This window comes from Bombus huntii, chromosome 10, assembly GCF_024542735.1.
Source record: "Bombus huntii isolate Logan2020A chromosome 10, iyBomHunt1.1, whole genome shotgun sequence".
Classification (NCBI taxonomy): Eukaryota; Metazoa; Arthropoda; class Insecta; order Hymenoptera; family Apidae; genus Bombus; species Bombus huntii.
In genome coordinates, this window is record NC_066247.1 from 1048289 (window position 1) to 1059785 (window position 11497).

The 11497-nt window shown below is 34.3% G+C and overlaps 2 protein-coding genes across 5 annotated transcripts; one reads left to right on the top strand and one right to left on the bottom strand.

Annotated features, from left to right (window-relative positions):
- Positions 1 to 72: 72 nt before the first annotated feature.
- On the bottom strand, positions 73 to 4811 carry LOC126870331 (DNA replication licensing factor Mcm6). 2 transcript variants are annotated; one of them, XM_050627911.1, is made up of 12 exons: positions 4674 to 4811; positions 3577 to 3669; positions 3351 to 3494; positions 3003 to 3267; positions 2726 to 2928; positions 2425 to 2626; positions 1777 to 2307; positions 1389 to 1694; positions 983 to 1316; positions 767 to 880; positions 563 to 702; positions 73 to 476 (listed from the first exon to the last, which is right to left on the bottom strand). In XM_050627911.1, the coding sequence occupies exons 1-12, from the start codon at positions 4688 to 4690 to the stop codon at positions 381 to 383; spliced, it is 2445 nt and encodes an 814-aa protein (XP_050483868.1). In that variant the 5' UTR covers positions 4691 to 4811; the 3' UTR covers positions 73 to 380. The 2 variants fall into 2 exon arrangements, with proteins under 2 accessions (XP_050483868.1, XP_050483869.1); XM_050627912.1 differs by lacking the exon at positions 4674 to 4811 and having other exon boundaries at positions 3003 to 3214.
- On the top strand, positions 3676 to 11234 carry LOC126870343 (uncharacterized). Of its 3 annotated transcripts, none has more exons than XM_050627957.1 (3): positions 3676 to 4281; positions 5271 to 5581; positions 6127 to 11234. In XM_050627957.1, the coding sequence occupies exons 2-3, from the start codon at positions 5274 to 5276 to the stop codon at positions 6617 to 6619; spliced, it is 801 nt and encodes a 266-aa protein (XP_050483914.1). In that variant the 5' UTR covers positions 3676 to 4281; positions 5271 to 5273; the 3' UTR covers positions 6620 to 11234. The 3 variants fall into 3 exon arrangements, with proteins under 3 accessions (XP_050483914.1, XP_050483912.1, XP_050483913.1); XM_050627955.1 differs by lacking the exon at positions 3676 to 4281 and adding an exon at positions 4742 to 4835; XM_050627956.1 differs by lacking the exon at positions 3676 to 4281 and adding an exon at positions 4821 to 4968.
- The last annotated feature ends 263 nt before the right edge of the window (positions 11235 to 11497 follow it).

Consider the following 11497-nt stretch of genomic DNA (forward strand, 5'->3'; position numbering starts at 1 on the left):
ATGTTAAACTGTTAATAATGTAATAATTTTAGTAGTAGTTAAATAAACAGTCAATGGAACAAGTACACTGTATATTAATATAAATATTTATTTTTAATTTAAAATATGTAAAAAAATATAATGGTGCGTGTTTTCGATTTTGAATTGTAAAATCTGGTATTTTCAATGAATTAAGGCAAGTAGAGGTACATTTTGATTTGATTGCATGAAATAAGTAAAAAATATTTTCATAAAAATGCTTTAATCTTGTACCATCCACAATGTGAAATAAATTGTATTATTCACATGTGGAAATAAATTCCAATGTTTACCTCTATTTACCATTACTTTATCAACAGTTGTGTAATTGGTTCTTAACAATACTTTTGTATTAAAAAAGTTTAAGCATCAATAATATAATTAGGATGTACAACAAGTAAAGGATCATTTTCTTCGTCTTTTTCATCCCTTGTGGTTAAAGGTATTATAATTTGATCCTGAAATACAATCAACAAAAGAAATTAAAAAATGAATCATTAATAATAAAATTCGAATAATTTTAAATAACTACTTTTTTACGTACATGATATGTTAACCTATCAATAATCTTTTCAATAAAATTTTTTCTTTCCAACAACTCTTCTTCTGAATCTATTTGATCCTGTATTTGATCAAGATACCATGCCACCAGTTCCGATTTCCTTAATCCACCTTTAGTGTCCCCTGCAGAATAGAGAAAATTAGAAAATAAATATTTATATAAATAATAATTTCAGACACAATATACCTGTAGCAACAGTTTCACTTTCAGCACGAGTTTCTTCATTTCTCATGTACAACACTAACATATTAGATAAATTTTTATACTCTTCAAAGGACATTGTTAGTTTCTTCTTGTGTTCTATAAATATAATGTAAAGAAAAAAAGACGGATGTATAAGACTAACTACTACACATAGACATTCACACAGACATTTTAGTGTATATAAGTGATATAATTTACGTGTAGGAGTTTCTGCTTCCATATCGTGATCCAATGCGTTGAGAGCCTCCATGATAGGTGGAGCATCGTTCATATCGACATCCATTCCATCATCTTCGGCTTTTTCTAAATCTATATCCGGTTGTTCTACGGTAACGATACTTTTACTTAATAAACGTTTTGCTTCTGAAACATGTTTTATAGTAACTTCATCTGAGCATTCTAATTTAGCCATGGCTTCTGATAATCTAATAAGGCTTTCTAATTTTCTAACGGTAACTCTCCATTTGCCGGAGCCACCACCAGTTTTTTGTCTAAGCGTAGTATAACTATCAACTAAAGATTCCGCCGCTTCCTAAAATTGAGAAAGGAAATTAATCCAAATAATTCAAATAATGAATTTATATTTAAAACGGTATAACAATACCTGATTTAACATAGGTTTAAAATGTTTGGCAAAATTAATATATCTAGCGATCTCTGATTGCGAATATACTGTATCAAAACCTTGCCAATTATCGCAATGTAAATCAATAATTCTTTTAGCGATTGCATTATCAACAATTTCATTGCATTCATCAACTATAATAAAGAATAAGTCAAATCTGGACATAATTGGAGCCGTTAATTGAACATTTTGTTGTAATGACTTTTTCCTATCATACCGTCCACCAACGGGATTTGCTGCCGCTAATATCGATGTTCGGGCATTCAAAGTTGCTCTTACACCAGCCTAAAAATATATATATTTTATTAATGCTAATATGCATATACTAGAAAAGTTTAATATCAATTATCATTCGACATCAACAAACCTTAGCTAGTGAAATAGTTTGTTGCTCCATAGCTTCGTGTATAGCCACTTGGTCCCTAATATCCATTTTATCAAATTCGTCGATACAACAAATACCTTGATCAGCAAGCATCAAAGCACCAGCTTCAATAACAAAATCAGGCGACTCTTCGTCTCTTACTACAGCAGCAGTTAATCCAGCTGCGGAAGACGCCTTTCCCGAAGTGTAAATCGATCTTGGTGTGATGTCAGCAACACTTTTTAGAAATTGAGATTTCGCTGTACTAGGATCACCAACAAGACAACAGTTTATATCCCCTCGTAACGAGGTACCCTCTAACGTTGTTTTCGGCACACCACCAAACAACATTAGAGTAATTCCTTTTTTAACTTCATCGTTACCGTGTATAGCGGAAAATAAACTTTGTACAAGATTTTCATATAGATTTTTATCACGACTCATTTCATATATACGATTCCATTCTGCTTCTGACATTCGCTTTTTCATCATTTCTTGAGAAATTTCTTCCATATTTGTTTCGGTACCACCAAACTAGAAAAATATTAATCATATAAAATATTTGTACATATATATATGCATTACTATATTATTACATGTAATGTACATGTATATGTACACATGGCACAATATGTAACTAATTTGTTATACCCTAAAACTTGTTGGAGTAACACTGCAAGCTAGAAATGCTGTTTTATACGTTAATTCACGTGTTCCTAGAGCTTTCAATCCTGTTATTCCTTCTCCTTGTTCAGTAGGTTTTCGACGTGCTGCTTTAAGATCAGCTTTTGCACCACTAAGTGAAAGAACCGATACATCCGGTACTACTATCATAGTTCCTGTAAAGTCGTACCTAGAAATGTACAAATAAGATTTATTAGAACTTAGAAAAAGTGAACGAAGCTATATAACTAATTTTAATATAATATTATATAGGTATGTAATAAAATACCTGTCACCAGGTTGAATAGTTTCTACAGCTTCTGCTCGTAAAATAACTTCAAGCGAGCGTGGAATGCAGCCTCTAGGAAGTTCTGCTTGTGTCTCTTGTACTCTGATTTTTTGGAAATCAACAAATATGGAATTATCTACGTCTAGCAGGAAACGCCTCCTATTATTACATACTGGATTATGACAAATTGTTGGATTGCAGAACTGTAAATAATTACCCAAATTGCAATAATTTCGTTACAAACATATTTATATCAATGAGGTCATCTGCATTATACCTTAAATTGTTGTTCTACATTTTTTATTACAGCATTACAGTCCATACAAAGAAATGTACCTAGCACCAACTCTGGATGAACAGGATGCGTTCTTATTACTTGACCAGATATACGTATTAATGTACCAAGTTTCGAGGCATTTAGTTCTCTTAATTTTTGTCGTATCGGAACTTCCACAAAACTCACATAACATTCCTTTTCCTTCCTCAAATCTGCAACATCCTTGACATAATTACAGACTGCTTGGCATAGGTATGGATAAACTCTATAACAAAAGATTACAATTTATTAAATAAAAACAAACGATTAAACTAGTGTCGTGACAAAAAGAACATGCTAAAATCTCACCTAAAATATTCTTCAACAATGGTTGTTGACAACACTTGATTATATTCATCCACATCGTCAAAAGTCACTTCTAACGTACTATGTTCTGGACTTACAAGTTCTTTGGCTGGTTCAAGGTATTTTACAGTTCCATGTTCCTTAAAGCTAATTAATAAAATAAGAAAATATGATTTAAAAGACAAGTTTGAGGTATCGACTGTCTTTAAATGAAATGTAAAAATTTTACTCTTCTAAAAAGTCCTGGAACAGCTTTTGACATTTGATCCCAACTTCATCAGGTACACGTGAGCGAATATTTTGCGTATCTCCCACATCCATTCTTCGAAATAATTAATAATTACTTATCACAACAATATTTTGGCGCGGCGTTCAGTAATGAAACAACGCGCGAGAACAGTTTGGCGGGAATTAAGTTTAGGCGCGTTTTCAAAATTGGCATCCCTTGCGCGCAATAAGAAATATAAAAATAAACGAAAATAAATTTTATTCTTTTGTACAATGTTCACATGTCCAATATATTAATATATAAAGAATATTATTATTCTAATCTTAATTATATATTTCTGATAATGAACAGATACAAAATTGCCAAAGTTAACGAATGAAATACCTATTACTGCCATGACTCCCTTCGATTTTTAGAATTTTCCCTAGCAAAATTACCGACACGAAGAGTTGGAACCGTCATACAGCGCCCTCTATGATACCATGAGAATAAACAATATTCCTATACTCTGTGCTCCTACATCGCTTATACGAGTATCTTCAGGTTTCTTTCATCTTTTTTGTTCTATTATAATGTCGTTATGTTATTATTATTTTTACGTATTATGACTGTAATGACAAATAATATTTTGTTCTGTTGTCACTGTATAAATAATGAAAAAACTGAATATTCTTTGTAATACCGAAAAAATATCTTTAATTAAAGGTATGATATAATAACGTTACATCATATACAATAAGAATGAATATAACATATCATTCATTACTTTTTGATACTCTGTACGCAGTACGTATACCTTATTGAGAAAAAAGAATTCTGCACAACAAAAATATAGTGTAAAGGTATAAAATTTGTAATACCTAGGATTTCTCAGATGTCGATGTATCCACCAGTAGTGGATATATATGTATCCACCTTTGCATATATATGTAATATCTCTCACAAAAAATATTGTCTGATATTGTATATACACACAATGGCTGGGCATGATTCAAAAGATCGCGTGCAGAATCGTAATGAAGGGCAATTAGAGATTTCACCACATAAAAAAAGAGGAGAAAGTCGAAAAATCTTTTAGTATGTAAATAGATACGTACTTACACGGTGTATACATTTCCTGCGACGGACAAGACTTCGCTCTTAAGGCAGGTGGTGCTATAGGATATAAAAAGCACTCTCAGTGCGTACTGCCGTTTTAGTTCCTTCAAAAACCCTCCAGAATGTTAGTCAGTGTCGCAGATATTCTTGCTTTTTACTTGGTAAAATTGTACTCTTTTTTTCATACTCTTTCAATTTGGTAAAACTTTATGTAACTTTAATATCGTTCACGTCTCGAGGAAGATCATCGGATCAGATCGTTTATATACAATAAAATCAATACCGAAACGATAGGTTAGAAATTGATATTTAATTAACTTGATAACAGTTACAAACGTAATATACATGTCAAGTTCGGAATAAGTGAATTAATTGCCTACTAATATTTCATTTACTTTTTATATTAAGTAGATTTATATTTTATGTTTGTTTCTAAAACGCGTCTGACAAAATGTAATTTTTAAACGATAACATTAAAGTTGCGACAAACATTAACTTTCATCGGTTTAATTCGCTATTCAAACACGAACACGGTGAAAAATGTAGAGACGTAAAAAGTGGCATGATAATAATTGAATGAAAACTGTTGAATTCAGGTAATGCTTGCCTGTTCAACCAGTGGTGCATTGACAACAGAAGTATCTCGGGATATTCAACCAGTAACAAATTTACAGCCACCAGCCTTTAGTTATCTTCCAAGTACGAACGTTGTGTTTCCAAAACTTTCTCAACATGTTGTTTTCGCCAAACAAGCTTTGGACAATGGGTTAGAAGATGTCGGGGCTCCAGGTAGTGGTTTTACCGAAAGACAAATACAGGCTGGCTATTCATACCTGAAACCTCTATTGATCGATCTCAAGTTACCATTCAAAGATCAGACGATGAAATCAATCAATGATAAGCAAAGGTAAGAATACACTTTTGAAGTGTACAATTTAAAAGCGTATCTAGTGTTCTACCGTTATAATAAACTTGCTATTCCTTTCGTTAGACTCGTTCGTAATTATTTGCAATATCGAAATTGTCGGAGAAACGTTCTCGTTTGTTTAATATTCGATCGTGGTTCATTTAGTTTTCGTTTGTTCGCTTTCTACTAGGTAATTACAAGGAAAAGATAGATCAAATGACAATTAAAATGATAATCTGTAGAAATGAAACGGATATTTAAAATACACGTGGATATCTACGCAGGAGGTCAAACGAACGTTTGTACAATTAATAATTTGTATTTCGTGATTTTTACGGAATCGAGGAATCGAAGGGAAAATTACAGTTGAAAGCAGATTCTGTCACGAATAGAACCTGTCACTGTTAAATTAGGACCATAAGCCGCGCCACGAGTGTAACTCGATATTAGAACGCAAGGGGTTGATATTATCATAAATCACTGGTGATAATCGAGATACGCCCTATGTCGACCCTCGATAACGCGTCGAATATTTGCATTTTAAGATCAACGAACGAAGAGGGAAGTTCTGGAACAAAAGCGATAACGAGGGCAGGTAAATCATCGAGGTCAAGCAACGGAACGAGGCTGCTGGCCGAGGTCGAATATCATCCGCACGTTCCACGGCGATCGTCGTATCAAGTTGTAGAAAAACTCGACGAGTACTTAACGGACGATTCGGATCATGCAGGATTGCCCTATCGTGGGAAGGCTCAGACAACGAATCCCCATCGTAATTCGCAAGACATAACGACGGCCATCAAAACCCTCGATCACTTCCTGAGCGGGGTTCTGAACGACGATAGTTACAACAGCCAGCTACATCCACCGCCCAATCCTGTTTTAGCCCTTGTCCTGTCTCGATACGGGCGATACGTGTCCGGAGCACGAAACCCTCGCGTGTACGCGCACATGGCCGTAAACAATATACACAACAACAAACCTTTTGGTAGTTATAAGTTGGAACGCGAAGAGCTGCCCACCTACGCTCGAAGATAATGCAGATAAACATTTTCCTCTCGCTTAGGAAAAATTCTTACCTGTTGGACCTTTAGATTATCTCGTAGACGTTTTATTGTTAGTACTTGTGTGACATAGGAACGCGAGAGAATTGTTCGAAACCGGAAAAGAAATATGAAGAAGAGATAGTGGAATTATGGAGAACGAATGCGGAAAAAACGAAAAATGTCGATAAGCATGGAAATATTATCGGAATACAAAATTCTTTATCGAGAATCTTTTATCTGAAAATCTGAATAGGAACTATCTAATAAATAATTTTGATTTATTCGTTACCTTCATATTCGGCATTGGAAATAACTTTCGCTCGGCAGCGGAGTCCGGTAATGTACATATAAACGGCAGTGAAGTTAATTAATAGTTTACACGTCGTTAACGGCACGTTTAATCGCAAATACCGCACATTACCCAACTCGGTATAATTTTCAATTCATAGATTCAATTTTACTTGAATTAATCTGCTTTCATTCATTGATACCGCTTAAACCACAGACACCAAGTTGAACTAAATCGAAGTCGCGAAGTTCGCCCTTCGTTGATATCACGCTGATTAATTATCCAAACGACACTTCGGATACCGGTATTAAAGAAAACTTTAGAGCACTTCCTTCATAGCTCATTCTAAATTTAATCAATATCATGCGGATTTACCCTTGAATCTAGCGGCAATCGGGCTTGGCGCGAAGTTAATTGGAGTAGTTCGAGAAGCCGCTCGAGAAACCCCGATTAAGCACTAAACTACTCTCATTACACCTTCCTGTCTCTCCGGAAACCTCTCTAGATACTACTAACTTGATTTCATTGATGAAAGCCATGTACCAGTCTAGACCACTATTGCTCTTGTTCGGAATACGTCCATCAGATAGGTACATGCTAATAAACCTTTTTGGTCTCGTGCACCCCATGTTACTTCGAGTAAGAACTTGTCGTTCGATCGACAAAAATTTTACGACGATCATTACATGAGAAGATCGGAGGAAACATGATATAAGAGAGGAAATATATAATTTGGAAAGTAAAATTTTAATAGAAAATCCGTGTGTTTCCAAATATTAACACAGCTTATTACATCTGATATAATTTTTACCTGTTTAAAATGTCTAAAACTCGTATTAATGCTCAGCGGAATACGTATTTAAATAAGATTTATCGAACGAAATGTTTCTTTAAAGTAAATAATTATTAAATCGGATATTCGATTAAATTCTATTAACATCGCAATTTAAAATTCAATCAATCGAAACCCTATTTGAATTTCTCCATAATATCAAGCGTACCTTTACGTATATAGGATTTGCACTTGTAAACAGGTCGGAGATTTATTATAAAATTATGATAACTCTAATAACGAGAGATTTACACATCTATAAAATTATTACGTATCATATATATTTTAATGGATCATTTTCCGCGAAAAAGATATTTTACTAAGCACATCGATCTCTATCGCATTCTGACCACGGTTCTCGCGAGTATATACACATTGAGGAATTTGAATAGGGGTGCGTATAAATAAATACATCATAAACATTGCAGTTACGGACATTTTCAGAGATCGTTTAATTTTCCTATCTTCGGTATACTTGTTGCGGGATCATAAAACGAACGACGAGGGCTTAAGTGGTGCTTGATTGCCGTCCGTCCGCTAGGAAACCAGATTGTCTGAAAATTGTATTTTCAGGATGGCAGTTTCCATTAGCTTCTTCGAGCTTTACCAAAGGAGATCGGTTGGCAGTAATAGCTTTACTAATAGAGCATCCAGGTACTTGGAGACTCTTATAATTAGTCGATATGTTCGAGCCAATACGTTCTCCTTTTTGATCCTTCCAAGTTCGCGCTTTTAAATAAGTTGTTTATACGTATTCGTTTCGCATTTTTAATATCGAGCGAAATATACACATTTTTAATATCGATAGAGTGTCACACGTAAATAATTACTTATTCCTCTTGCTTCATGTAAAAACGTGACAAATTTTTCGGGCGAAATTAGCTTTTTTTATGACAGGTGCTCCGCGATCGCACCGACAATATTCGCCAACATGTTCGGAATTTTATCCCAAGGAAAAGATGTTACGTAGGGTAATTCTAACGACTGGTTCAGACTATATCTATGTTCCAAGTGAAGTTAACGCATTGGTTGTCGGAACTGGTTTTCGTTTTTCACTTCCTAAACTTCTCAGAAGCTTATTTCCATTTAAAGAATTGAACTTAAAGAAAAAAGAAACTCTAAAATCATCCGATCGCAATCGAAGAATATTCTTGATGTGTGATATTCGAGAATGGAAGATTAGACAAGGTCATGAAAGTATTGAAACATTTTGAAATTTCAGTGGCATTCGGCCATCATTGTTATTATTATATCGGAAAATTTTGAAACAAACCTAAAAATGTACGTAGAAGCTACGAGACATTTAGCGCAAGTACAGATTTTGCACAGATCACAAAACTATTTAAATACTTTTGCGAATCGTCTGGTTAATTCTACAGTAGCATCGCGACGAACGAGATAATATTGTTACTTTATCTTGTCCTTTTTATTTCATTTTCGCATTGTTCGAATTTCCAACCTTTTTATTCCTTCTCTTCGCTATTTTCCCTTTACAATTTCAAAGGGAAGCGTTTTGTATAGAACGAGTAGACTCGATGAACTTTCTCGTATCGCATATTGCGTATTGTACGAGAGTTGTACGGAGATTTCAAAAGAAATATTACACCGATGCTAAAGAAAAACGTGGATTTACGGGCTCGGCGGAAATGTCGGAATTTACGTTTGCGTAGGATAACAGGGGAAAAACAGGTAATCTTTTGCGTTTTGGCAAATATCGTACACGGTCCAAATTTTCCCTCGTTCTTTCTCTTTTCCCCTGCTCTTTTCTTTTATTCGCAAGAGCAACTACATCAGAATGTAGGACAAACGAAATGGCTTGTTCGTCATTATTTTCAGTCGTGATGTGCGAATTTCTTTGCATTTCTTTCCGTTCTGGTAATCTTTGGAATTTTTTCGAGACCCTTCAAAGGTTGGCAAGCACGGCTGAAACTGCGGGGTGCTCGGTCTAACACGAACCGCAGTTCAGTCGAACCGCAATAAAAAGCAGCGAGCTTGTAGGAATAAAATATGAGAAATACGTTGAGATCTTTTCTCCGTGACGGGGTAGGAAGAAAACGAGATGAAGGCGCAAGATGGAGGCTCGGAAAAAGAGGAGACCGCATTAACGCGATGTTTTGCAGCGGAACGCGAGATGGCAAAGAACGATATTATTAAACGCTATCTTCTTTCATGTTTCATGCTACGCTATCGATACATTTTTTTATTTGTTTTTATTTTCTTTTCTTTGACAACCTTTCGGTCTAATTTTAAAAATTGCGTTACTACTGTCAAAGGCTTCCATTCCAGCAGTTTATTTTTTAAGCATTATCTTTAGGTATAAGTTTCACGGAAAGCTAAATGAAAAATATCGTAATATTAGTTGTAAGACATAAAATATTATTTAGAGTGGAATCTTCAAATTTTTGTTGATCAGATACTTTTTCTAAAATATAGGACCACTGTGGATAAGTTGAATTTGATTTAAATATTTTGGAGAAACGTTGTGGGATAAATATCTATGTCATTCGAGAACTGTTTGCTTCCAAAATTTCCTGCAGGTAAAATAAGTACAAAAAATTACTACGCACTATAGAATCCTTTCATCCGACAAACGTCGAAGGAAACCCATTTGGGAATAAGAACGACCCGGAATCCACAAACCTTTTTCTGCCACTAAGGCTCTGTCAATATTTCCATTTTCTACACTTTCGCCGTGTAATTTTAAACGGACATTGGTCAGAATTTGTTCAAACGAATCACATTTTCCGAAGGAAGTAAAGAGATGAAAATCTGGCATGAATCAAACATCTAGCTTTCTCTGCCAAACATTAAGTATACAATTATAGATAGAATATTTTTGAAATTATCGAAATGATTTATTACTTCTCGCTCGTGTATGGAGTACTCTAATATTAATTAGACTGATTTAGTAATTACGATGCATATCTATACAAATTAATTGGAATCCTGATATAAATTTAAAAAGTGTAGAAGTATTTATTGTAATATTTGATTATGTCCAGCCAAGTATCACAGTAAGATATATAGTCCTAGGTTTTGATGGTGGAAATCGGTAGATGGAAAATGGTAGAAACACACGTTGCAATTAGTTGCTTTGCTTTGAACTAGCTGGTGATTTCTATGTCTACAGTTAAATGTTAAATGATTCGTTCGAAAACAGGTTTTACGTCTTAGGTACTGGATTATCCTGTATCGTAGGCGTCGCGCATTCTAGTATCCTGCGACTACGCTCGTAAACATACTACTGATTGAACGGAAGTCGCGATATCGTGACGTTTTCAAGATTTACGAGCATTTGTACAAAGCGAATCTACTTAATGTCATATTGTTCATCGCTGAAACTGAATCCGTTGATATGTTGGTATCTACTCGAACGACTTGAATAAAACCTTAACGCGTGCTTTCAAGCAAATCTTTAAACTTTGATAAATTTGTAAATCGTATCAATTTATTGTTCGATATTATATGTAATATCGTGTAATAATATCTATTCCTTCGGTTTAGGAAAGTTTACACACGAGCAATGTTTAGCGTAAACAATCGTTATATGTATTACAATATTATCTATTGACTAGAATTTCATATTAATTGACATAATTAACCAATGTTGCTTTGCAAACGAACACCATTAGTAAACATAGTCGATACAGTAATCGACGGTAGTAATAGCGTAACAACATGATTTATGTAATATAATAATACTATTATATTGTTATACGAATAAATAATCAATCTTGCGAATGTAATGT

Excerpts from the sequence above, each read along its gene's own strand:
- LOC126870331 (XM_050627911.1), bottom strand. Across the intron at positions 1,695-1,776 it reads AAACTATTTCACTAGCTAAG|GCTGGTGTAAGAGCAACTTT; the intron begins GTTTGTTGATGT and ends ATATATTTTTAG. Across the intron at positions 881-982 it reads GGAAGCAGAAACTCCTACAC|AACACAAGAAGAAACTAACA; the intron begins GTAAATTATATC and ends TTATATTTATAG.
- LOC126870343 (XM_050627955.1), top strand. The coding sequence starts at position 4,797 with ATGTTAGTCAGTGTCGCAGATATTCTTGCTTTTTACTTG. Across the intron at positions 4,836-5,270 it reads ATATTCTTGCTTTTTACTTG|GTAATGCTTGCCTGTTCAAC; the intron begins GTAAAATTGTAC and ends TGTTGAATTCAG. Across the intron at positions 5,582-6,126 it reads TCAATCAATGATAAGCAAAG|ATCAACGAACGAAGAGGGAA; the intron begins GTAAGAATACAC and ends TTGCATTTTAAG.